This window comes from Neopsephotus bourkii, unplaced genomic scaffold, assembly GCF_033783945.1.
Source record: "Neopsephotus bourkii isolate Nb327-2 ecotype Australia unplaced genomic scaffold, CSIRO-AGI_Nbou_v1 NB_1394, whole genome shotgun sequence".
Classification (NCBI taxonomy): Eukaryota; Metazoa; Chordata; class Aves; order Psittaciformes; family Psittacidae; genus Neopsephotus; species Neopsephotus bourkii.
The window spans coordinates 2761181-2788469 of record NW_026901872.1 but is presented as its reverse complement, the minus strand read 5'-3'; the positions used below and the strand labels follow the sequence as shown (position 1 = coordinate 2788469).

Below are 27289 nucleotides of genomic sequence, written 5' to 3'. Positions count from 1 at the left end.
GGAAAACTAACTTATCTATGAAAGCTCCTTTTCTGTCCAGTATCTTTGTATCTCTTTCGACGTATACATATGGCTCATATAAACTACTAGTTGTTATTCAGAAGTACCAAATGGCTTAATTCCAGTGTCTGATACAATGATCTCAAAGATCCTTTTCACCTGAAAATATTTCACTGCAGATTCTGGACAGCTCAGATCCAGAGAGAGAAAGAGCTTTTTATATACTTCTTATATCCCACTTTCTTTTGCAGTTATGCCATAGTTTTTCTTTCCTGTCCTTCTTGCAGGGCTTCCCTGTTTTGGAAGTAGCTCAACATTTTGTTTATTATTTTTAGTGATGGGGAGTGTCCTGTCTAGAGTCCTTGACAGATTACCAATTTCATATCAGCATGCTGGAAGAGATGCCTTATTCATCCAGTTATGTATAACTTCTTCCTGATATTTGAGATGTTGTAATTCAAATAAATAATGTATTGACCAATAATTTTTGAATACATACTGTGTAAATGTATTAAAGCAAAATGTCATCTTTACTAAGTAGCAGCACCTTATCTAAATAACTTGAGGGAATTGTTTTTCACATTACAATAGTTATAGTAGCTTTACATTTGCCTAGGGCCTTTAGGTACCTTAGTATACAAGCAGAAAGTGCTGGCTTGTGTAAGTGGTCCTTCAAGGATGAAGTTCTTTCAAGTAAGCTTTTTAAAAGCAGAATCACTTTCTTCCACTGGCTTATCTGTAGACAGTGTGAAGAAGTCATGCTTCTTCTGGTTGATTGGCTGATTAATCTTTTCCTTGCATTTCTGTTGTTTATCTTCTTATCCCCAAAGACTTTTTGAAAGATCAGCTAATCCCTACCATGTATTATGTGTCACTAACTTTGTTCAAAAAGTATGCCACCCGATTTTTGTACTTGAAATTTAGAGAGGTGTTTATTCAAGTGACTTGCTATAAGCTGCTATTAATTCCAGATGGAGGATACATAAAACTGAGGTCTGTCATTAGATCTCTAGTTTCTCTACAAGTTTGTTTTTTAAATGGTGCATATCAGTCAAGTTCAGAATCTTCTTGCTCAACACATCCATCCGTTGACAGTGTTTGTAAACCAAATGGAATCACTTCTTGGTAGGGACTGCTTCATGTATTTTGCAGAAATGACCTGTACTGGTTAATACTGGGTCTTTTGGACAGCTCTGTTAACAGTTTCTTTAGGCAATGTTTGCCTTTGCCTACCCATCTCACACATGTCAGATTTGTTTGGTTTAGCCGCCTCATCTGATTTGCTGCTTTGCAGTAACAAAAATTAATAAGAAGCTGAAGAAAAGTTATACATTGCTCGCAGGATCATCACAATTTTTTCTTCACACTTGTGGGCTTACTTAAGTTATTTTTATTTACTGGTGTTATTTTTAGGACCTCATTCCTGTCCTTGAAATTGATCTGTATCTTGATCCCTTTAAAAGTCCCCTTTTTGCCTCAGCAGGACATGACTTCATCGTGACTTCCAAGCTATCTCTTGAAGATAAATTGAAAGATAATGCTGTTTCTTTGCAGAGATCTTAAAGTCAGTTCAGGGCGTATGGACATTGTTATAAACTTAATTAACTTCACTACGTGCAAAGCAAGACTTATTCCGCCTAAGCAGCACAGACACCTTGATTGTATGTCTTTAAGATGTATTGCTATAGAAGTCCAGAAGCTTGTGTGTCTGCTACCTGGAGATATGCCTACTGTATAGGGGATTTTGTGTGTTAACCTATAGGCTGTTTATTAGCTTGTCTTCCATATTTCTTCTTGTGATTAAAATACAACTTTGATATCTAAGAGATTAGGTAGTTAGAAAACAATGACCTGTGTAGAAGAACTAGTATTTCTTCAAGAATTACAGTTATCTTTAAAAACCAAACAAACCAAAACAACCCCTCCTTTCTGTAATTATTTTTTTAAGCGTCAAACTGTATAGTTATGTCTTAGTATCACTTCAAAGGTAGAACTTAACCTCCTTCTCTCAGTTATTATATTGTTACATGACACTGCTGCCTTCCAGTATCTGAAGGGGGCCTATAAGGATCCTGGGGAGTAACTCTTCATTAAGGACTGTAGTGATAGAACAAGGGGTAACAGGTTAAAACTTAAACAGAGGAAGTTTAGATTAGATATAAGGAAGAAGTTCTTTACTGTGAGGGTGGTGAGGCACTGGAATGGGTTGCCTAAGGAAGTTGTAAATGCTCCATCTCTGTTGGTGTTCAAGACCAGGTTGTACAGAGCCTTGGGTGACATGGTTTAGTGTCTATTAAAAACTAGCTAGACACAATTGCTATACTCTCTTATAATGTATGAAACATAGCTTTCAGTTTATGTTGAAAAGTTACGCACTCATACAATGTTCCTCTTTGCAAAATAAATTTATTTTGCAGTGGTTAAATGTTTAGTTCAGTAATTACATCTTAAAGCAGTGTTCACCTTCAGTGAGTAATACTGTGATGTCCATTTGATAAAACCAGATGGAGTTATTGTTTATCAAGAATCTATTATCGAACTTGCCATATATCAACCATAGCAGAAAAAAAAGCAGAACTCAGGAGTATTCTGAGAGACAGAAGATGGAAAAAAGATCTAGATGTCCAGAAGGTATTCTCAAGGTTTTAGCAGGCAATTTTTTATGCTGTCCATCTGTTTTCCCTAGCATAGGTGGCTGAGTCTTATTTTTTGTTGGTTTTGTGAAGAGATTGCTAAGTAGTACATCATTTTGGACAAGCAAATAAGGTAAATTTATATAAATTTTGTAAGGTAAATTTGTACTTTGGAGAAAAAGCTGAGAAATGAGTCTAGGTTGGGTATTAATGTACAGAGGTCTGCTATTCCTGTGGGGAGTGGGAAAGAGGAATATGATAATTAGGAAATCTAGTTATCTTCAAAAGGAATAACCAGTGTTTTAAAAGACTTCTGCTTTCTGTGTGTTCTCTTGCTTTGGTCCTTTTTTCTAGTTTGCATAGTAGTCTCTCAATGTATATGAGGAGGACAAAGAATGGAAGATGGAAATTAAGGCTTATAGACCATTAAATAAGCAAATAAACACCATTTTCTTTTTCCTTTTTTCACTCCCTCCACCAAAGCTTTGGATGATATTTTGTTGGAGCAAGTCCAGAGGAGGGCTGCAGGGATGATCATGGGACTTAAGCACCTCCCCTATGAAGACAGGCTGAGAAAGTCCGGGCTGTTCAGCCTGGAGAAGAGAAGGCTGTGTGGACACCTCATAGCAGCCTTCCAGTATCTGAAGGGGACCTGCAGGGATGGTGGGGAGGGACTCTTCATTAGGGACTGTAGAGGTAGGACAAGGATTAACAGGTTCAGACTTAAACAGGGGAAGTTTAGGATAGATGTAACAAAGAAGTTCTTTACTGGGAGGGTAGTGAGGCACTGGAACAGGTTGCCCAAGGAAGCTGTGACTACTCCGTCCCTGTCAGTGTTCAAGGCCAAGCTGAACAGAGTCTTGGATGACATGGTGTAGTGTGAGGTGTCCCTGCCTATGGCAGGGGGTTTGAAACTAGATGATCTTAAGGTCCTTTCCAACCCTAACTATTCTATGATTCGAATATGTTTCAGCAAACATAAATTACCAGATACAATTTGGGAGTAACTGGCTGAAACTTTTCATATAATGAGAGAATTTGGGAAGATTCCTGATTTGACCGGCATATGTCTTCACATGGGAAATTGTTTGAAAATATTGTAAAGTGAGTGTGACTTTTGTGCTCCAACTATAGGTTTGTAGACCACCAGCTGCATATATGAGGTTTACTGGCCTTGGAAGTTGTGCCCGTGGACAGATGTGTTAGAAAAAATTAGGTACATTAATCACCTATGTAGAATAATATAAAAAGTAAGTTGAGTATCAGTATGGCTGGTTACTTTGTGATAGCTGCTAGATTTCCAAATACAAATGCTACTACTTGAATGTTCATAACAGGTCTTCACAAAGCTTAGTTGGTGATTGCTTTAAGTAAATATCAGTGTAGCTTTGATAATTTCAAAATGTCTTATCTTCTAGAGCTATGAAGATGAGAGGAGAACTCGGTCAGAGCTTGAGATAAGATGTCAGCGTTTAACACTGGAACTGGCTGATACAAAGCAAATGATTCAGCAAGGTGATTACAGGCAAGAGAACTATGATAAAGTAAAACGGTAGGTATCTGTCATTCAAGTGTTCTACTTATATACAAATGTTAATAGAAAAACTTCAACCTTGATTGATTAGAGTTTTTAATTTGATTTTTTGGCTTAAGTACACCACAGATATTTTTCCTTACCTTAATCCACTGCTGGTTCAATTGTTTCCTGTAGTATATTACAGTCATAAGATGAACAACCTGTTGAATTCTGATGCACCAAATTATCTCCCTGGAAGTTTATATTTGGGGATTTACTGTGTTTTCAGAAGAGCCTACCAGTCACATTGCAGCTGAAGAAATGGGAGCTGTTGATGCCAAGCAGCTTAGAACAAGTACTCCTTTTTCCTTAGAGTAAAAGCAGTGATCTAACAAAAGGCCCTGTGCTCTACTGTGTGGTGACTACACAGTGAATAAAAAGTGCAGGACCTTGGGAATTAATATTTATAACTTAAGATAGCCTTGTAACCATGAATTTGAAAGAGCTGTTATAAGACCTCTGTTAGAGTCTGTTACTGCAAAGTAACCCTCTGTCTTAGGGTTACTTTAGTGAATTGGTTTAACTGCAGAAAGCTCCAGTGTCTCTTCATTTTTTAAATACAGATTTTGCAGTTCTAGCCTATGCTTTGAATGTGCATTTTGTAAACAACAACTGCAAAATAGTGAAAATGGACTTTCTATAAATACAGATTTATACTTGACAATCCAGCTTCCAAATGGCTTATTTAGTGTGCTTGCCAGTACACGAAATCTGGCTTTTGGCACATTTGTTGGGGAATGGATTCAAAAATTGAGATTATGAACAGAAAACACCCTGTCAGCTCCTTAGTTGTTCACAGTGAATGAATTCAAGCATACTTACTGACATAAATGACTTTACCACAAAATCATTTGAAGGACAGTCTTCATTCTGGATAACTGTTCACAGTTATGTGTACTAAAACAACCTTGGAATCTACCTGGAAGCTTTTTGCAAATAGGATGGATTGATGCTATGGTTTGCCTCCCGTGTGCAACTGCATCTTAATAGATGGATTGAATAATGTTCATGTGAATGGCCCCAGTGTTTAAGAGTATACATTTAAAATAGTCAAGTTGAAAAAAGTTATGAATGAATGTGCCAAAACTATATTGAGAGTAGGTTGTATTCATCTGGGTAGGCACAGACGAAGGGAAGGGGAGAGCGCTGTTGGCATGACTGCATGAGGATATTTGGGAGCATTGCAGGAGTTAATCACTTCCAGGCTTGTTTCAGTCTTTAAAAGTGCCATGTCAAATCTTCTAGTTCTGGTGTACTACGTTATCTCAGTTTTAAAACTATGCTATGCTTAATAAAAAAATGGTTAGCTTTTTTTCCAAACTGCAAGCTCATACTGGGTCATTCATTTCACTGTTCTGACAAGGTCAGATAGAGTGGAGACAGAGCTGCTTCTTTGTGCATATGGAAAGCACTTTTATTTAGGAAACCAACATAATTTTTACAGCTGTGTCATGTGTATTTTAAACATGAAGAGAGTAGTACAACCTCCTCTGGTGTCAAGAGACTATACAAGGGAAACTAGCAACTAAGAACAAGTATACATTGCTTTCTGTTTGATTAGGAAGATAGGAAAGAAGTAGCTTTACTTTTCCATCAAACTTCAGTGGCTGAAAAAGACTCAAGAGAATGTTGTGGGAAATAGCATCATACTAAAAGGATGGACAAGGATACTTACAGTTCATTGCTAAGAGGAGAAATGTATAGGCCAAAGTTACACTAAAGAATAATAATCAGAGGAGAATTAAATAATTTATGATGGTAATTCATTATTATTGTGTTATAATTTAGGATTTTTTTTAATACTTAGAAATTATGAAAATTCTTCTATATAATAGGTATTGTTCCAGGTGTTAACCACTGGCAAAGGTAGGATTATCACTAATTACCTTGTGAGTGACTGGAAGTCAGAATCATGAACTGAAAGGCTGAGGGATTACAAATGCACAGGATTGTTGTTTGTTACACTTCATTCATCTAACATTTTCACTTTATTTTAACAGTGAACGTGATACATTTGAACAGGAATTGTCAGAACTCAGAAGAAAATATGAAATATTAGAGGTGTCACACAAAGCACAAGCTAAAGAAAGAGGTGACTTATCGAAAGAGGTAAAGTTTTTATTTCAGTAATTGTCTATTTCTTCACTTCAGGAATTTGATTCTTTGTCTGATTAAGTCTGTCAGGATCACTTGTAGGATCATGGAATAATTCACATTAGAATGGCTCTAAGGAGACCAGCTGGTCCAACCCACCCATGCAGTGCAGAGCCAGCTTACATCAGGTTACTTAGGGCTTAGTCAGGTTTTGAATCTCCAAGAATGGAGATTCCACAGGCTTTCTGGATAATCTGTTACAGTGTTTATCCACCCTCTTTAAGAAAATGTTTTTGTAAAATCTAATCAGTGTTGTTGCAGGTTTTTTCAGTTGTCTCTTGTCCAGTCAGTATGCAGTTCCAAGAGTCTGGCTCTTCCTATGCATGCCAGTTGGATAGGTGAAGATAACAAGATTTTTCCCCACCCAGATTTCATTTCTGAAGGTTGAAAAAAAAAAAAAAACATTTCTCTCAAACCTGTGTACATCATGTGCTGAAGTCCATGACTATCTTGGCAGAGATGACATCTGGTCTTGCTCCAGTATGTTAATGTATGTTTTCAGGAGGAAATCAGAATGCACATAGCATGTCAAGTACAGTTTCACAAGTACTGAACACAGGATAATAATAAATTTCTTGAGACTATTTTCTTCATGGTCTCTAATATAGCCTAGTAGGCACTTGGCTGTCTTTGCTGTCAGGGCACACTTCTGGCTCATGTTTAGTTTGTTCAACTGATATTTGCGTATCCAGTCCATATTTTGCCCATTTTCCCATAGAGGTGTTATGTGAGATAAATGAAAGCCATGCAAAAGTCTATGTAACTGACATGAACATCTATGCCCTCATCCATAGAACCAACTTACTTGTCAGGTTTGCTAGGCACAGTTTGGCCTTGGTAAATCCATGCTAGTTGTTTGCAGTCACCTTATCCTCCATATGCATGAATATTGCTTGCAGGAAGATTTGTTTCCTCCTGAAATCCAACTTTTGCAGGGACTGAGGTTAGATTCACAAGTCCACAGTTCCCTGGGTCTTCCTTCTTGAAGGTGAATTCTGCATCATCAGGAGCCCTGCTCACTTGCTATGATCTTTCAAACAGATGGGCAGGCTCGCAACAGCGTTGGCTATCTCCCTCAACATTGGTCAAATGCTTTTCATTATCCCTTAGGCATTATGTATATGCCATTTTTTTAGGTCTCTAGCTTAGCCTTCCTTTGCTTTAGCCTTCCTTTGCTTCAGCCTTCTGAACTCTGGCAACAAGTTCAGGAACCTGGGAGGCCCAAGGGGAAAATCTACCAGTGGAAGCTGAATGCTTGTATGTTCTGTCCCTCAAAAGGTGCAGACCTAATTAGCTTTAATTCTTTCCAACCAATAGTGACAGGAGGGCAGAGCTACTGTATGGCTTATGTTTTGTTGTGTATTATTTTTTTTCTAGACATCAATAGTTTTTCTTCTTTGTGACTCTAGTAAAGTAATGGTTCAGTTGCACAAAGTTTCCTTCAGTTTGTCTTTACAGAGGTTAATTCTGTGTAATAAATAGAGAGACAGCCATCCTGGACATCTTACTGTGATACTGCATTTTGACAAGAGGAATTCCAGTGCTGCTTCCCTTTTGGGCAGGGCTTCCACTAGGGTGATGGGTCTCGGTCACTGCCATTCTTGTAGCACTAGTCTTGCACAGGGGAATGTGTTTCTGCTGTTCCAAGGGTGTGAGGTGTGTCCGGTCAAGAGAAATGTCCCTTGCTACTTCTCTGTTCAGTAATTCATTCATCCATGTGTCATGAAATGTCTTCAGTGATGGCTCCCTCACTGGGCATGTATGATAACTTTTGGGTCAAGGGACTCAAAGAGTAATATATGTAGAGAATATTTGGATGATAAAATCATCCAAAACTAACAAGTCATTAAGGTATTCTTTCCTTCATCTGATGTCAGTGTAGCTTTGCAACAGCTTTTTGGGAGAGAGAAGAGACTTAGTGAATCTTGAGAAAGAGAAACTTTTTCAGCTTGGTATTATCTTTGATAGTTTGTAGCTCAGCGCAACTTTGACGAAAAATAAGACTATTTTTAAGCTGTGTTTCTGTAGAGATCTTTTCAGAAAAAATAGCAAAACGATTAGCTGTTTCGAATTAATTTGTGAATTTATGTTGAAATGTGATTTGAAAGAGGTACTGCATGAGAAGGTTGTTCTTGACTCTATTAGTCCATGCAGGCATCAAATGAAGGATCTTTGTGTGTTAACACTTTGGCAGCTAAACAGATGAGACCAGTTACACCTGAGAGAATTCAGGGAAGATTGCCTTCCTTGATATCTCAGTGTAACATTGTTACAGATAAATTAGTGTCTATAACTACTGCTTTAAGGGTAGAAGTCTTCTGGCTAATTTTACAGCTAGCCACAGAGATTCTCTGAAACACTAGGGAAGAAACAGTTTCTGTTAGAAAATACTTTTTTATATTCTTGATTTTGATATTGGTCCGAGGGCTTTGTTAGGCTGCTTATTCATCAGTGCTCTAGCATTGTAAGGGGACATCAAAATACAGGTTTACTGTCAGCATATAACAGTGCCCAAAAAAGTATTGTCATGCACATCAAGCTTGTATTTATGCATCAAATACTTCAGTATAACAGCAATGATGTTTTTTTTCATTAACTTTATACTAGATTGATCTGAGAGGAAATAAAACTAGCACTAATTTAAACTAAAATACCCCTTCAAACTGTGATTACTTGAATGTCCTGAAATGTCTGTGATGTTTTTTGTGTATGCTTATACAGTATTACAAGTTCTGAGTTGGAAGAGCATACAATCGTGTTTACACAGTATTTATTCCAGGGGAGGAGGAGTTAGAAGGGTAGTAACTCCTAGATTTCTTTGTTCATGTAGTAATCCAAGATGTCTGTGTTCACTGTGGATGTACATATAACCTATTATCATTCTTTGAACATGACATGTGAAGTCCTCAGGAGCTTAAATGGCAAAAAATATTTAATGTGATAAAACTGTGTTTTGCTATCATGACTGAGTCGGGCTGCTCTGCATCAGTGCCCTTATGCTTTGTGGCTGTTCTCTGACAATGTTCACCTGAAATAGATTGAGACTACTTGCTCCCACCCCACTTTCTTCTTGGAATAGTGAGGGAGACTGATCTGTTGATTGGGAAGGCTGTTAGAGACTCACAGGATACTCGTTTCTGATTCTGATCAGTTCAGTCTTCTGTAGCAACACCATGCAAAATGAAAGTCAAAACAAGGCATGTGTAATGCTCTTTGGTGCTGGCCTGGAACACTAGCTTGTCCACAGCAGTCATGATATACTTCAGCCCTAGAAATAGCAGTTTTACCATTTGTTTATGGAGCAACAATGTCTCTGGTGGCCTTAAAATTTCCACTTCTGTTTCTGAGAATGGTGTAGCCAGTATTATGACATTGTCACCAAGACTTGACATCAGTATTTCTGATGTAGTGCTATTCAATACTATCACTATTCATTACTTCAGTACTACTTAGATACTGAGGTAAATTAAGGGACACTTTACCTCTTTTTCAGGTGCCAACTATCAGAAATAAGTAAAAAAAACTCGTAAAACTGTAATTTTCTTAGTCCTTTTTCAGCATAAAGCTTTACCAACTTACATTAAACTTAAGTGTAAATAGAGTCTTCTGGTTCAGCTAATTTCACAGAAGAGAGTTAAAATGAAATCATAAATATGTGTACATAGGTGAAATACTTATCTTGAAGTTCATGTTAAACTGTACTTTTTAATGCTTTTTATAGCTGGCAACCATACAACAATCCCTCAACTTGTTGCAAAAAGATAAAGATTATCTTAACCGCCAAAACATGGAGCTTAGTATTCGCTGTGCGCATGAGGAAGATCGCCTTGAAAGACTTCAGATTCAGCTAGAGGATGCCAAAAAAGCTAGGGAAGAAATGTATGAAAAATATGTTGCATCCAGGTAAGTTACTGTGTGTTCACTTCTATTACTAGCCGAGTTATTTAACTGTTTTCCCTTGTTTCTTGCACAAATTCTGTTTAACTAAATATGATTTAACTTACAGAAAGCTAGTCCATATTTATGAAACTAGAAACAGAACACTTCTGTTGGATCTTAATGCCTATCAGGAAACTATTTTGAACCTTTCATATAAGACCATAATAGTACAGATGTCAGCATTGAAAATAGGAAGATGCCAGCATTGAAAGCTTATGGCAACTATTCTCTTAGGTGTGTATAGAAATTTAATCCCGAAATGACCTTTATTAAAAACAGTATTTGAAAGACAAGATTATTGCAGAATAAAATACTTTTAATTTTCACAGATGTTTAGAATAGGACATAGCATGTTTTATATCAGCTGATAGAGCTATCATTCTTTCATATCTCAAGTTTGAATACAGTTTGAATAAGTCTAGCATTGAGAAATAGAGTGATCATTGTATGTTAGCCACGCTGGTAAATAGTGTCAAATCCTCATGCTATTTGAATTGATATATGCGTATGGGATGTTGAACAGGATGATTTATGCTGTTCAGCTACATATCTTGCTAGCTATGTAATGTTATACTACAAAATTTCATATCTTAAGTTAAAGGGACCCATAAGGGAGCGTTGAGTCCCACTTTCTGCTTCTCTCAGTACTGCTTGAAACTAAATCATATGACTAAGAACGTTGTCCAATTTCAAACCACGTTTAGGTTTTTCTTGTTAGCAATTCAAGGCTATCTAGTTCATGTTCTTTCCCTACATTTAGATGCCAAAAATATTTCAATATATATCCCAAAATAACATCAAATATTTGCCTGTACATACTTCATTAATGAACATAAACCCCTTTCTTGGTTGGTTGTGTCCTTAAAAAAAACACCTGTGGATTGAATTAATAAGCCTTAGGTTCAGCTTCTCTTCAGCCACTTCCTTCTCTTTGAATCAGGAAGATGGAACTGCAAACAGCATTTATAAATCTTGTGTTCTTATATAACTAAGATGAGGTGTGCTAATGTGACTTTCCAGTAATACAACTAAAAGACAAATTGTTATCTAAATGGAAATAGAAGAGCACTCTACAGAAATTACCAGCTGTGGAGTTCCAGCCATTATCAGAAGTGCTTTTAATACTATTTTTCCTTTCACTTAATCTTTTTTTATTTGTTTTAAATGAGTATGTCTCAGAACTATGTTCACCTGGAACTTCTGCAGTTTAAATAAATTTTTAAGACTTGCTTTTAAATGGGGTCTATAAAAATCATGTAGGTCTTAACCATATTCCTCTAGAAATGTGCTTGCAAGCAGTGACTCTTGTAGCTAAATTTCTGTTTTTGGAAAACCACTGTGAAATCCTAATCCTGCAAGAATGATGTAGAGGCACTTTTACAGAGCTGTCTCCATACGAGTAAACTAGAAAGAGACATATGTAGCTTGGCTCTGTTTGGAATACTGTGCAAGCCTCCTTCTCTGTCCTCTGGAACATCAGAGGTCTCTTGACCTCTGCATTTTGATGCCAGCTAAAGAGAAATTCTGTGACTTGTACTTTGCCTTTAGAGATCTCGATACTGTCATTGGGATCCTGTATTATTACCAAATCTCTCTCTTGATATCATTGGTGTTGGTGACTGTCTTCATGATGCGAACTTTCATAGGACAGATATTAACTGTAATGAATAATGCAGGTGTGTTTGCTGTCTTCTAGTGACCATTATTGTCTTTTGCAAGGACAATACAGCATAACAGAGAACATGGTGGAGGGCACTGAGCAGCATTTGTAGGACTGCTCTGCAGCTTTGGCAGCCTAAGTTTTATTTGAGATTCTGATGCTGACAAACCTTGAATGAGTCATTTCATAATGTAAAGATCTGATGTGAAATGTAAAAATGTTAATGTAAGTTTTCTTTTGTAAAATGTGGGTAATAGTGTTCTTTTGTCAAGTGCTCTAAATTCTTCATGTGATCTGCAATACTGCAGTAGCTGTCCTTTCTTTACATTTTTCCACACACATGTACACAATTTGTGTGCATCTTCTGAGGCTACATCCCATAGTGGGCATTTCTGTATGTTCAGCAATTTAAACCATACGTCTCTCAGGTGAAATATCTGCAGAATTAGTTTTCTTATAGAGAGTTCTACAGAATCCTATTTATTTGTTAGGTAAATTAAAGAGGTAGAAAAGCAGAGCAGGAGAAAACTAAAAACTGATGAACATTCTACAGTACTCAGCTCTATATGGAAATGACAATCAGTTTGGGGTAATAAGCTTCTATTTGCTACTGTTTGAAGAATTTGAGACTTTTTTAGTGCTCACTTCACATCTGGATCTCTTCGATGCTGTAGTTCAGGAATAAAGATTATGAAAACAAACTCAAGTACCTATTTTTAGGTTTAAAGAATAATTCACCTTCTGGTCTCTGTCAGAACTGCTGGCATTGGGGTACTGTAGTTAGAAAATTACAGAATTTAGGAATTTAGGACTTGAGGGATCAACTTGCTGAAATTTAAGAGAGACACACTTAGAATAGTTTGAGATTGTAGCAAGATGAATGGCAGCAGCTCACAGCTACTGTTCTTGGGAATCTATGTGTAAGCACAGACCAACAAAGAAGATCTCCCTTTGTATGTTTAATCTTAAAACACAATCCATAGTTGTGTTGAGATGCTCAGATCACATTTAGTTTATTCACAGTGTAAAGCCTTATGTATATTAGGCCCCGAAAGAAGCTCATTAAAGCCTGCAGCTTGAAGACGAAGAAACAACTTGATAAGGCAAAACCATTTTTAATTACTGCTCAAGCAAAAGACTGTAACAGCAAGTCAGGAATAAAAATTGCAATTGTTGGGGCTTTGCTCCAGCAGCAACTCGGTGTTTGTTAAAAGGCACTGGCAGGGCAGTTAAGCTCTATACTCGGAATATGCCCTTTACTATACCATTTGTTTATTTTAGTCATCATAAAGATAAGTGTCCTAGTGACATCACTGGGGGTGTTTAAGACTTTTCCAGATTCTTTGAATGTTTTCACTGAACCTTCCTGACTCTTGTCAGCCTTGCCATGGGAGGGAAGGGGGAATTTCTGCAATGAAGAGAATATTTTTTTTTGGCAAGGAGTCATGGCAAAAGCAAATTGTGTAAGAAAGTGAAGAAAATGGTAATGCTCATTGGTTCTGCATGTAAGAATTGTATCCAATGGTCCTGATCTTCCACAGTCTTTTTTCTTTTTCCCTACATGTTTAGCCATATAAATAATACAGAAAGAAAAGGAACAGTTTCTGATGGGGACCTTACATTCTGGTACAGTGGTTTGGGGGAGTTTGTTTTGTTGATTTATTTTTTTTTAATTGTAAGCTTCTTAATTGCATCAGAGATATTAATGAAATATTTTACTGTAGTGTGGCATAGGTGAGGAAGGAGAGGAGATAAATGTAAAGGGTCAACTGAAATTCAGTGTCTCAATACAAAGAAAACAGGAAAACCTGGACAGGAAGCCTTCTGATATTTAAATATTTTGGGCATTTTATTTCACTTGCAGTAGTTTTTGGCCAGCTCAAGTACTGATTTATAAAAAAACTTATGGGCTATCACACAGTTGGAAATCAGAAGAAATCTAAAGCATTTTACAGTTGTAAATGCACATTTCTTCATGAAAATGCTTTTATTTCCAAACCTGTAATTTCTACCAGTTGCTTCATTGCTGTTTGATTATCCATGAACATTAACTATAAAATTTTAACATTCCTTAGCTGTTGAGTACTTACAATTTAAGCTTGGGTTTCTTGTAATTTTGTAGAAGAAATTCATTAAGGGGTTCCCTACAGTCTGCCATGGGCTACCAAAGTTACAAAAAGATGTCAGTATTATTCTGAAAGGAAATTCTTTTATCCTGGAATCTTCTCATATCTGCTGTTTATAAATTAATTAAAATACGTATTTAAGCTTTTATGTCATTTTGAAGGATAAATTTCCAAATCTTGTTTTGTTTTGTTTTTTTTTTAATTCATGAATCTCCACAGTATGTAATCTGCAAAGCTTCTTATGATGTATTTTCCCTAATAAGGTGCAGCTAGTACACTACAAAGTCCTAGAGTAGCATGGCAGTATTGTAAATTAACAAGTTAGTTAATGCTTACCCAGTGATGAAGACGGCAGAAAACTTCAGAAAGCAAGGAATTAATTTGGGGGGTTTAAGTGGTTAGTTAATACAAACACTCATGTAGAGGCTGACAAAGAATTGCTGGAATAATCTTAAGCATAATGTTGCATGATTAATCAATGTCAAATTACTTATAACAAATTTGAACAGTATGCAAAAGGCTTTTATTTCTTCCCAGTTAAATATTGTTTATTCCTGATGGATTTCTGCTCGGTTTGCATAACAACATAGGCTAACATGTATTTCAAGCAGTTTGTGAGGAGAATTAGTAAAAATGAAAATAAAAAGTAAAATCAAGAAGTGCTTTGCTCTACTTGTACAGCTGTTATCTGAAGCTTTGATATTTTGGTGATTGCAGTTAATTTCCAATTTGCGTGTTGGGTATTTGTTTATTTACAGAGACCACTATAAAACAGAATATGAAAAGAGACTGCATGAAGAGTTGGAACAAATAAGGTTGAAAACAAATCAAGAAATTGAGCAACTAAAAAGTGCTTCAAAAGAGATGTATGAACGTGAAAACAGGTAAGTAACATGGAGGCAATAACCTAATTAGGGCAAAAATGACCAAGTACTGTTATTTTCATAGGTATAATTCTAGTTGACTGGCTCATTGAGAGGTAAACAAAAGGTGAGAATTTAAGTTCAGTTATAAAATTGATGAGAATCTTGTAAGAACTAAAATGAAATTACGCTTGTACACTTTTAAATATATTTATTATTAAGTTATGGATATTCAACATTGTCAATGAAAAGTATTACCAGAGGGATGGAGCATCTCTCCTGTGAGGAAATGCTGAGAGAGTTGGGGTTGTTCATCCTGGAGAAGGGAAGGCTCCAGGGAGATCCTACTGCAGCCTTTCGGTTCTTAAAATATGCCTATAAGAAATATGGGGAGAGACTCTTAATCAGGGTCTGTTGTGACAGGACAAGAGGTGATGGCTTTAAAGTGAAAGAGGCAAGATTCAGGCTGGATGTGAGAAAGAAATTTTTTACAATGGAGTTTGGTGAAATCCTGGCACAGGTTGCCCAGAGGGGTGAAGGGTGCACCATCCCTGGAGACATTCAAGGCCAGGCTGGGTGTGGTTCTGGGCAACCTGGTCTACTTGAAGATGTCCCTGCTTATTGCAAGGGGAGTGTACTAGATAACTTTCCAACACAAGCCATTCTGTGATTCTATGATTATTAAAATTCATGTTCTAGATAAACAAGAGTGGTTTGAAGTTTGTTCAGATGTACAATTTTAGTTAATGAACACAAAATATGTTGATTTACCTGTCACGCTGTATGGGCAATCTTGAAACTGAGCCAGAAAACCGGAGGAGAAGGTGCTGATGAAGAAAGTAAAGTAGAAAAAATAATGGAAACTAATAAGATTTATGTCTTTATAAAACAAATTATCTGAGATTTACAGTTTTATGATTCAAGAAAGCATTGATTTCCTAGAAATTATTATAAAATCTCTTTTGAAGAAGATCCTAGTCCTGCAGAGACCCGCGTATTGAATTTTGTATGTGTGTTGTCTTGTTGAATTACATAGAATTACATGCAGAGTTTGGCACATATATAAGCCTTTAAGGATCTAAGGATTTGGGCTTTTAGTACTGCATTTCTTTTTAAGCTTGCTTTTTGCCCCTTTTATTCCTTTAAAATGGAAGGAGCGTTTAATAATTCATTATAACTTCATCGCAGATGTCCTCAAAGTGTCTTATGTGGAGAAGGAAATGACTGTAGTAAAAAGATATTTGTGGCATCAGCATCTGTTCCTCTAATAGGTAGTTTTGTTACTGCTCGGAAGAGTGAAAAAAGAACGTGACTCCTGCTGTCTGTCTTCCAGTCAACTGAAAGGTTCTAATTAAAAGAAATTACATCATCATGTAGTTTTGCAAGTGTGATTAAAATATATGTATTACGCATATACACATAAATCCACACCACTTCCTATACGCAAATCTATTTTGAATTGCAAAGTATGAATTTAAACCTTCACTGTTCATGGAAATTTGACAAAGGGTCTGTATATCACTGAGAAAATTACTGAAAGATATTTCATTTGTATCTGGAACCAATTTACAGAAGTTTTGTTCCTCATTTTGAAATAATTACTTCTGAAATGTAAATTCCTTAGTTTTGATTTAATATTTTGCAAAAAAAATAATTTTTAGCATATGCTTTTTCTACAAAATACTAAAAAAATCCCCCATGAGACAGTGCTTCCCAATCTGACATGCCCCTTAATGGTGAGACAAATGCAACCTGAAATTGTGAGCAAATCACTTTGCCGTGAATGTGTGATGTGATAAGATGCTGATTTTGACTGAAAATAAAACTAAGATGCTGGTTTCTTCTTCAGGCTTGAAGTGTGGAATGTGTACAGCTAAGCTAATCTAATACTAGTTGCTCTTGCTCCTTAACGCTTTGCAAAGGCTGATGAGCTAGATGTTTCCCTTGAATTTACTGGCACTTACTTTACACTTGGATGATTCAGTTCAAGAAGCTAAGATGGGAGGGGGATGACAAATCTATAATAAGGTGATGCTTTCGTTCTTAATTTATTTAGGATCAGTTTCACTTGCTTGGTTGTAGTAAGCATTGGCTATGTTTGCATTAGCAAGTATGAGCAGATTGAAAGGGCACATGAATGCCTCCATGAGGTTTGACTTTGGATTAGCTGCAGTCTTTTCGTACAGATCAAACACAATTTAGTAGTTTTGAGCATGTTAGATGCTGTCCCTGAGCACATTTTCTGACTTGTTCAAGCTGACTGGAATACAGTTTGTGCACTCTGAAATACTTTACGGGTGTGAACTGCAATAAATGGCAGTTTATTTAAAGAGATTTATTTCAAAAGCTAATATAGATGCCCTTGTGCTTCTGCTTCCCCGGAAGGATACAGTATTGTACTCTTCTCCAAGTCATAATATGCTTGATCTTAATGCTGTCAACAAAAATAATTACAATGTTCTTATATTTGGTATGAGTCTGTTCTAAAGGATTTGCTCTGATGATCAGTCCCTGAATTTCATCAGTAAATTCTCTGGCCCAGCAATTCATTTTTTAAAGAAAATTTTGTTTTCTTTCTCTCATAGCCACTTAACTGTCACATAATTTTGATGTTGGTTCTTCATAAGTAATTATTCATATTAATTACTTGAGTTGAGAAATATACCAGTGATAACGTTACCTTCATCTAGAACATAGTCTTTTATCCAAGAATTATATACCTTTAGTGCAGCTAAAACAACCTAGGATAACATTTACATGGATTAGTAATTTTCCATTTAGCTCTCTATCTTTAACTTTTATGTTTTCAAAATTTGCTTGAGACTAGAATTCCACTCTGCTTTAATTCAGAAAGTTTCTGGGGGGGAGAGGGGAACAAATAGCTTCAGTAGGAAGAGCTTGGTTGCATCTACATTAACAGTTTAGATGAAGAGTGTGGTTTTGAAATGAAACCCCCCCTAGTCTTTGCTGCTTATCATCTTAGTTGTTGCTGCTTGCAATGACAAGGGAAATTCCCTAGTCATTGATGCTTGCAATCTTTTTACTTGCCCTCGCAGTTTGTGCTTGGATTTGTGGTATTCTGCTCACATTTGTAGCATATGAACAGGATTCCTCTTAGGTGAAATTAAATTGAAAGAAACCTTTAAGATCATTTCATACGTTCCAAATACTAGTGAGTGTTCAAGTAACAGGAGCAAACTGGGAGTACCCTCAAAAATGTTTATAAGGTAGGTCCTCAACAGCCCTTCAACAATCTCTGCAAATTGGCTGTTACGTGTTGCACTAAATAATGGAGGTACAGTTTATAGGCACTATCTAAGCAGTAGTTCCCCTTAGTACAGTTTATTACAATGTTATGCTACATGCAGGCAACAGCTTAACAGGCTATTAATACCTGTATAATTTTTTAACACAAGTACTGTATGTATTATTCTCATTTGTGTCAGTGAAATAATAGTGAGTTTGAAAGTCCTGTCTCATTCTTGGTTAAAAAAATGGAAAAGTATAGATTGATTGCAATAAAATGCTTGTGTTGTTTTACAGTTCTGTGCAGATCAAAAACAATGCTAGCAGTAGAAACCAGGAGACAGCAATGACATGCAATAACCTATATATCTACAACTAATTAGCCAATTAGTTGTATGTGGAAGTAGGATTTCTATGCCTAGCTAATCTTTTCCTGCTCTGTCATTAAAGTTGTGAACTATCTCAGCTAGGGGGAAAGCATTCCCTTATTTATTAGTGAAGTATAAAGTATCAAACTTGTTGGCTTTTAGTTGATGCCTATAAAAAGTAATTTGTAGTTTTAATAGTCTAAACTTATTAATATGTTTGTACATGTGCATAGGTGGTTTGTTTTTAGAATTTCAGAACTGGAGACTTTGCTGGTATATATGAAAATAATTAAAGTAAAGCCTGTATAATGAACAGACATCTAGATAGACTCCTATATTATTCTGTGAGAACTGAAGAAGGTAGTACTGAAGTTCAGATCAGTCAGTATAATTCATGCAGCAAAACAGTCTATTTCCTAACAGATTCTTGACAGAGTAACTTTGTTTCCTTCAGAAATTTGAGAGAAGCAAGAGATAATGCTGTTGCTGAAAAAGAAAGAGCAGTTATTGCTGAAAAGGATGCTTTAAGAAAACATGATCAACTCTTAGAACAGTAAGTATCATTAAAAAATATAAAGGTGTAATGATATTTCTATCTCAGGAGCTTTATGAGGAATGACTGCTTTGACTTTCTGTGTATAAAAAAAGAAATGGAATTACAAATATTTTGTTTAAATGAAGTTACAGATTTAATTTTAGCAGTACAATTTTTTTTCTTTTACCAGTACAGTAACAATATGGAAGTTTGAGTCTCCTACAGTCCTGTAAAGACAAGCAGACAGTAATTATGCATCTTATAGCAGGAATGTGGATTTCATGCTGTACAGTAGCAGTGGTCAAACTCTGAACCTGTTGGGTTTTTTCTAGTTGAAAATAGAAAATTATCTTAGATGAGGACTTCAATAAATAGTTTTTGTAAAGTGTGGATAGAGAGCAGCAGTCATGAACACTTATACTTGCTACATGCTTCTTTTCTTACTGCTGTCTCTTCTCAGCCTTTCATATTCCATGTATCAAAGATAGTGTCTATACAAACATACAATTCTGTTCATATGGAGAAGGAAAGTGATTTTTCTGCATGTTTACAATCAGTCTTGCTATCCTGTTCTGCAGCATCTTTTTGTAAATTTAGAATATTAGTTAAGGTAAATTATGAGGTCATTTGAAGCTTTTGACAATAATAAAGCTATTCAAAGTAAGTTTGTTGTGTGTCATTAATTTTGGACTCAATTTGTTGTTTAATGCTGTTTTCTAAGATGAAAAGATCAGTTCATTAACTGTGCTTCCTCAAAGAAGCTACTAGATGTGAACTTTTTCTTACTTGGAATTATTTTTAATTCCAAGCAGTAATCTATTAAAATGTTGCTAAATTAAGCATAGGCACAAATTAATTAAAGCTTTTCATTTTTATATATAACTCCTGAATTGCAGTGGTGATATTACTGAAGAAACAGCATTGCCTAAGGGCTGAAAAAAAGTCATTATTTTTTGTGGTGTGAAGCAATAGGGGTAGTTCTAGAATGAACAAGTTAGGTCAGAGAACTTGATATCTACTCGGTTTCAGGGGGTTGACTTCAAATTAATCTAGTTTGGGCTGGATGGGCCCAAGGGTACCGAATGCTTTTTAGTGGGTAGAGTACATTGTAGGTGTTCTTGGATTCATAAAAAGGAATTCAGTTAGCAAACTCTGAGATGATGGCTCCCCAGTGCAAATCAAAATGTGGAAATCAAAGCTGGGTAACTGAGGACAACCAGGAAACTTAGTTCAAAACTGATTTCCTGAGTCAAAATAAAATGCTGATGTGAGCCAACCATGTTTCTTTCTGATGAGACTGCCACCTTTTATTGTGATAAGACTGTGACATGTGGGGAGTTCCTAGCTAACAGGAAGCTCTGCTGGAAAATAGGTCTGGTGTATGATAATTTGAGGATGAAACTTGATTGTTTTTAATGGAAATATCAACTTTATAATTATTACCATATTTATTTTTAAACTTTAGAACCATGGAGAAAATACTTCTCTGTTCTGCTGTATTCCCAGTCATATAACGTGTCTTCTTTTTTTTTTCATATTGCTGCTGTTGTTTTTTTTGAGAAGTTGCCCTACAATCAGAAACATAAGATTTTCAAATGGAAAAAAAAGGGGGGGAAAAGAAGAATGATAGTAATATACCATTTGTTGTCATCTTGTTTGACACACTTATGCTTCTATCCTCCAGTGGCTTTTTCTAGTAATAATCTCTCCAATTAAGTAAACTCTCCCTTCCTTGATCTAAATAAATTAAAAAGTTGATTTATACTATTTTTTTTTGTTTTTGTTTTTCACTTCAAAGTAGTAGGTCATTCATCAGAACATTATGCTTTTTAGAGAAAAACACTTCTGCTTGGGAAAGTAGAAAACCCCATACTTCTTTAAGATAAAGGTGTCTCTCTTTGAAACTCTTCTAACCACAGTGCAGGTTTTAAGACCATGATTTTTTTCCACATTCTAATTCATCTACCTAAACGACCCGCAAAGTAACACACTGGCATGATGAAATGGAATAAATGCCTCAAAAGACCCCAAATTCTGAATTTACTGTGGATTGACATGTGATAGTTCTGTAACAAAGACGTTTTCTAATTATCACCAGAAATTCCTGAGATAAAAAAGGAATACCTGTGTTGTTCAATTCTGTATTTAAGCGATTCTAACAGCTCATTCTATTTTAGTGAAAACAAGGTGACTCATCATGGTTACCAGTGGTATCATAATCTGTATAAACAAACATGTTTTAAAGCTTCAGAAGTATGTGGAATGTTGACTGGCCTGAATGGTGGTTAAATAAAGCCCTTGGCAAATCTTGTGATCAGAAGTGTAACTAATACCCAATTTTCTAGTCAAGCACAGTTATTTTCATTTTTCTTACTGATGTTTGTGATAGCTTTTTATAAACAGCTGTTTACATATGCCAACAAAATATTTAAGTGATAATATCCATGAAAGGTATATTGAGAGAGAATCTGCTGTTTCAGCCTCAGAGTAGGCCACTATAGTCAGGATGTAAGTTTTGTTGCAGCTCTGTATTCCATGTGAGAACCCATGTTTTGTTTGTCTGTGACAATGAAAAAAACTTAAATGACTTGGTATTTTGGATTAAACTGAGGTCAGTGTCATGCATGTTCTGAAGACTGATGACCAAGTGGAAGCATCTTCACCTTGTTTTAAACTTCTGGTAATGTGACTAAGACTTTTTTATAATTTTAAATATATACTGCCTCAGTTGAAAGTGTCCAGGGGCTGAGTGAAAAGAGCAGTTCTGTAAAAGCTCCATCACCTACACATAGTAAAGTGTAGATACTAAATATGTTCCAACTTTCCTTCCTTCTGAATATTCCTGGAGTGTTATTTTCAAGCTATTGACTGTCGATCCGTTATTCACGTCTTGCAAAACAGCACCAAAAGTAGAATAAATGCATCCTGGTTTCCCATATTTTTGTTTTTCCTACCGGTAAACTGTTCTAGTTTCATCTAATGTGCAACATCAAACTGAAATGTTTCCAGTGTTCAAGGAGGACTCTAAGGTCTAATATGGGATGAGTTCATACAAGCACTTCACCTCAAGGGATGCCTCCAAGAGCCATCTCTTGTCTTTGTTTGTTCACTTCTTCAAACCTTAAGGAGTATAATTTCTTTTCCTAAGATCATATAGCTAGCTCTATCAGTGTAAACTGGTTGAAAAATTCCACAAGTACTGAGAACACAAAGCATATCCATACATGGTGTGATTTTGCAAAATCCTCTTAGTAACAAAAAAAAAAAACCAAACCAAACTGTACTCTGTTATAGTTGCTTGTTGCTCACATATTATACTCAAGGTGATTTTTCCTGTCCTTGCAATAGAATCATAGAATAGTTAGGGTTGGAAAGGACCTTAAGATCATCAAGTTCCAACCCCCCTGCCATGGGCAGGGACACCTCGCTCTAAACCATATTACCCAAGGCCTCGTCCAACCTAGCATTGAACACTGCCAGGGATGAAGCATTCACAACCTCCTTGGGCAACCTATTCCAGTGCCTCACCACCCTACTAGGAAAGAATTTCCTCCTTATATCCAATCTAAACTCCCCCTGTTTAAGTTTTAACCCATTACCCCTTGTCCTACCACTACAGTCCCTAATGAAGAGTCCCTCCCCAGCATCCTTATATGCCCCCTTCAGATACTGGAAGGCTGCTATGAGGTCTCCACGCAGCCTTCTCTTCCCCAGGCTGAACAGCCCCAACTTTCTCAGCCGATCTTCGTATGGAAGGTGCTCCAGTCCCCTGATCATTCTTGTGGCTGTCCTCTGGACTTGCTCCAACAGATCCATGTCCTTTTTATGTTGAGGACACCAGAACTGTACACAGTACTCCAAGTGAGGTCTCACGAGAACAGAATAAAGGGGCAGGATCACCTCCTTCAACCTGCTGGTCACTCTCCTTTTGATGCAGCTCAGGATACGGTTGGCTTTCTGGGCTGCAAATGCACACTGCTGGCTCATGTTCATTTTCTCAATGACCAGCACCCCCAAGTCCTTCTCCGCAGGGCTGCTCTAAATCTCTTCTCTGCCCAGCTTGTAGCTGTGCCCGGGATTGCTCCGACCCAGCTGTAGAACCTTGCACTTGTCATGGTTAAACTTCACGAGGTTGGCATCAGCCCACCTCACAAGCGTGTCAGGTTCTCTCTGGATGGCATTCTTTCCCTCCAGCGTATCAACCGAACCACACAGCTTGGTGTCGTTGGCAAACTTGCTGAGGGCGCACTCAGTCCCGCTGTCCATGTTACCCACGAAGATGTTGAACAAGACCAGTCCCAACACTGATCCCTGGGGGACACCACTCGTTACTGGTCTACAGCCGGACATTGAGCCATTGACCACAACTCTTTGTGTGTGGTCATCCGGCCAGTTCTTTATCCACTGAGTAGTCCACCTATCAAGTTGATGCTTCTCCGATTTAGAGACAAGGATGTCATGTGGGACAGTGTCGAACACTTTGCACAAGTCCAGGCAGATGACATCAGCTGCTCTACCCTTATCTATCAGCTCCGTAGCCCTGTCATAGAAGGCCACCAAATTGGTCAGGCAGGATTTCTCCTTAGTGAAGCCATGCTGGCTGTCACCAAGCACTTTGTTGTTTTTCATGTGCCTTGACATGCCCTCCAGGAGAATCTGCTCCAAGATTTTGCCAGGCACAAGGGTGAGACTGACTGGTCTGTAATTCCCTGGGTCATCCATTTTCCCCTTCTTGAAAATGGGGGTTATATTTCCCTTTTTCCAGTGGTTCGGAACTTCACCTGACTGCCATGCTTTTCCAAGTATGATGGACAGTGGCTTAGCAACTTCATTCGCCAGCTCCTTCAGGACCCGTGGATGGATTTCATCAGGTCCCATGGACTTGTGCACATTCAGGTTCTTTATTTCTAATGATAAAATGAGAAGTGTAGAGAAACAAAGAGAAAACAGGTATGCAGTAAGCAGATGAATAATATTCAAGAAAATTGTGTATGGCAGTATTATTCCTTCAGCTTTACAGCTTATTTTATTACAAATAAATGATGGAAGAGCATTTTTAAACAATATTTTTATATTTGGACTGAATGAAGTCAGAAAGAGTGCTACAAAAAGTAGTTTAAAGCCTGAGGTTGGTTTCATAAAGATTTCAAAGGATTTTGTATTGTTATTTAAACCTTTCTGAAACGATGTAGATAGTTCACCTTTTTAAAATTATTGGATATGTAACAAATCATCTGCTAAAGTTAAAAATGCCTTTAGCAGTTTTTTTAGTGTTTCTATTCAGAAATGCCTTTCTTAAATAAAAAGCAAAATAGAATAAAAGTAATTGCCATTTCTTGATAGTAATTGTCTATGCTTCATACATTTTAATAATGTATGCAAAAAGTTGTCTGTATGTTTGTTTTTACTTACTTAATGATTTCCAGTCAGCTGCAAGCCAGGTATACATTTTTGAGATTTCTGTTAGTCTCTCCATTAGTCTTTATAATCTGATTTTTTTTCCCCTGTTTTGTTCTTTGCGATTGTGATGCCTTTTAGAATTTATTTGGAGGTGAGATTATTTGATTTTAGTCATTTGTCTTAAACTTTGGATGAAGAGAATTGATCAATCCTGCTCATAAAATGGGTATTTAAATTGGATGAAATTAAGATCCCTATATCTTCTTACTAATTACAGGCAAGCCAGAGGACTATCTTAGATAAGAAGATAGTTGGAGAAATTTACTGAGTAAATAACTGCTCTACTTTGCAATTAGAATCTCTGCTGAGTGTGCAGGAATCCAATTATTAGATTAGCGTTTATTACATTATACATTTGTTGTTAATGGAAACATTAATTATTGCCACTTCTATTAACATGTTTTTATCCAGATGTTGCAATGACAGGATTCCAATCTTAAAATGATTAAGTCAATGTATTTTTGTGTTGGGCTAATTGCTAATACTTAAACAAATGTCTATTATCTCCTAAAAGTATTTGTGTAAAAATAGGATTTGAATAATGAATTAAAAAAATCCATGCTGAAAACTTCTGTCCAAAATACTTCTTTGCCAGAGCTGCTGTAACCTTATACTAGAACCCACTGAAATGCTGTGAATGTGATGGAAATTCATTCTGAACTTCCAAAAGAATGTCTTTCAGCAGTGCAGAAGCAGCAGTGTAAAAGACCAGGAGTGACAGTATGATGGAGAAGCAGAGAAAAAGTCTGTTTTCCAGGAGACTGGGTCTAGTTTGCTTCCAAGCTATAGAAGCAGCATGGAAATCTGTAACAAAAACAATTCTATGCGTCCTGTATTTCTGCTCAAATGACTAGGGATGCTTCTACTCTTTTTCCCTTTCCTTCTAAAGAGATATGTATTGGGAACTTACATCTTAATAGATGATTAAATTGCATTTTAATAAACAGAAGGAGAAAACCTAATTAACTGATTTGACCAAATAAATTAATAGTAATGTTAGGAAGACTGCGCACTTGCTAGGACATGCCTTACTATCTTTGGTTGTTAGATGCCTAATAGGGATGTCAAAATTTTATATTCATAGCTAAGATAGTGTTTCTCCAGAGTGAATGCTTTAAGCCCTGTAACCAGTTGCCTCATAACAGTAACTGTCTTGATGTTGTAGAATTATCAATGTCAAGACTCATAGGAATGATAAATTAGTCTGATGGCTGACCTTTCTGAGCTTCATTACATCTGGAACGCAGGCTTTGAAGTTTGTTCTCTTACTGTGCAAGGAATGTTCAATGATTACATTTATAGCTTTAGAAATGTTTTTATTTTAGTTCCTCTTGCCCCAGCTCCTAAGAAATAATTCTCACAAAATATTCTTAGCCTCTGAAGGATGCTTTGGGAAGGTTGTAATATGAACATATCCTGATATCATAAAGATTTTCCTTAAGCCTTGACATTGTGATTTTACCTGGTCATTTCCTACTAGTCAAAATGCCTTAATCTTAAAACATGAAGGTCAGTAAAGGCAAAATGTTAAAATTCTGTGATGGCTATTGCGCTGATTACCTAAGAAACTATGAATTCTTTTAAGTCCTTAGTACTTTTGTCAGCCTGGAAATGTTGAAAATATATCCGTGATCTTTGAGAACAAAATAGAGAAGAGTTATAAATTCCTTCAAAGAGGCATTCTATGTTATAAGGGTGCTGCTGCTTAGACTTCATATATTTCTTGAATTACAGGGTTGAAACTTCCACTGCAGTCCATGATTTTGTGGTGTTTGTTAGTATCCCTCGTGTGTACACATTTTTGTGATTCACTGCACCCAGCTTCTCGTTAAAGATGAGCACTGACAGGATGAGCAAATAGAAGAACTCATTACCAGATGTTTCAGGTGCTAAGTTTACATGGGTTCAAAAGGAAACTGAAAAAGCTCAGAGATTAATTTGAGAATTATTGAACAAGTAGAAACCACATCCAATTCAGGAAATTCTTGAGCTAGAAATCGTTGAATGCTAGTGGCAGAGGATTAGGGAGAAATACGATCTGTGCAGCAGTTTTTCTGGCTCCTCTCAAAACACACACTTTTGGCTATAATTGGAGACAGGATTATCTACATAGGCCTTGCATCTGATACACTATGACTAGTCTATGTACAGCTGCTCTGTGTAGAACAGAACAGAAGCTATGAAAGAGACATCTCAACCTGTATGTTTGCTTTGTGTCCCTTTCAAAAGTCTAGGCTGGAGGTAATGACAAGATATAAATGAAAGAGCTTATCTGAAGATAAAGTTAATGTTTTGGGGTTCTTTTTAAGATTTATATCTATATATTAGGTTGTCTGTGCAAATAATGTATCTTCTGGAATGTGTCTAGCCATTTTAGCTTGAAGGATTAAATTTGGGTATGAAGCCCCTAGCAGCATTTGGTAGCCCAAAACATTAACACTTCAATGGCATATCAGAAAATAACCTGTTTATAGAAAACTCCAAGTACATGGATTTTAGAATACAGAAGAAAAACAAGTCACAAATAACCACACGACCATAAATACATGCAGTGATTGTTAGTTGCATGTCTAACAAAACTGTGAATTATAGTGCCTATTTAAAAGCTAAATTCTTCAACATATTCTGTGTATGGCTGTAGAAAAATTTTGATACTCTGATGATGGCTAAATATGTAATATTATATTTCAGCCTAATAAGACCATATTCTTTTAATAGTAATTGTCTTC

At 36.5% G+C, this 27289-nt stretch overlaps 1 protein-coding gene across 7 annotated transcripts in view; it reads left to right on the top strand.

Moving 5' to 3' along the window:
• PIBF1 (progesterone immunomodulatory binding factor 1) overlaps window positions 1-27289 on the top strand; it is a 120459-nt gene that overhangs the window by 15006 nt on the left and 78164 nt on the right. For all 7 annotated transcript variants that reach the window (XM_061367752.1, XM_061367753.1, XM_061367758.1 and 4 more), the window contains 5 exons: window positions 4052-4185; window positions 6210-6318; window positions 10085-10266; window positions 14847-14972; window positions 19020-19118. In XM_061367752.1, the coding sequence (XP_061223736.1) occupies window positions 4052-4185; window positions 6210-6318; window positions 10085-10266; window positions 14847-14972; window positions 19020-19118 (650 nt within the window). The remainder of the gene's footprint in view (window positions 1-4051; window positions 4186-6209; window positions 6319-10084; window positions 10267-14846; window positions 14973-19019; window positions 19119-27289) is intronic.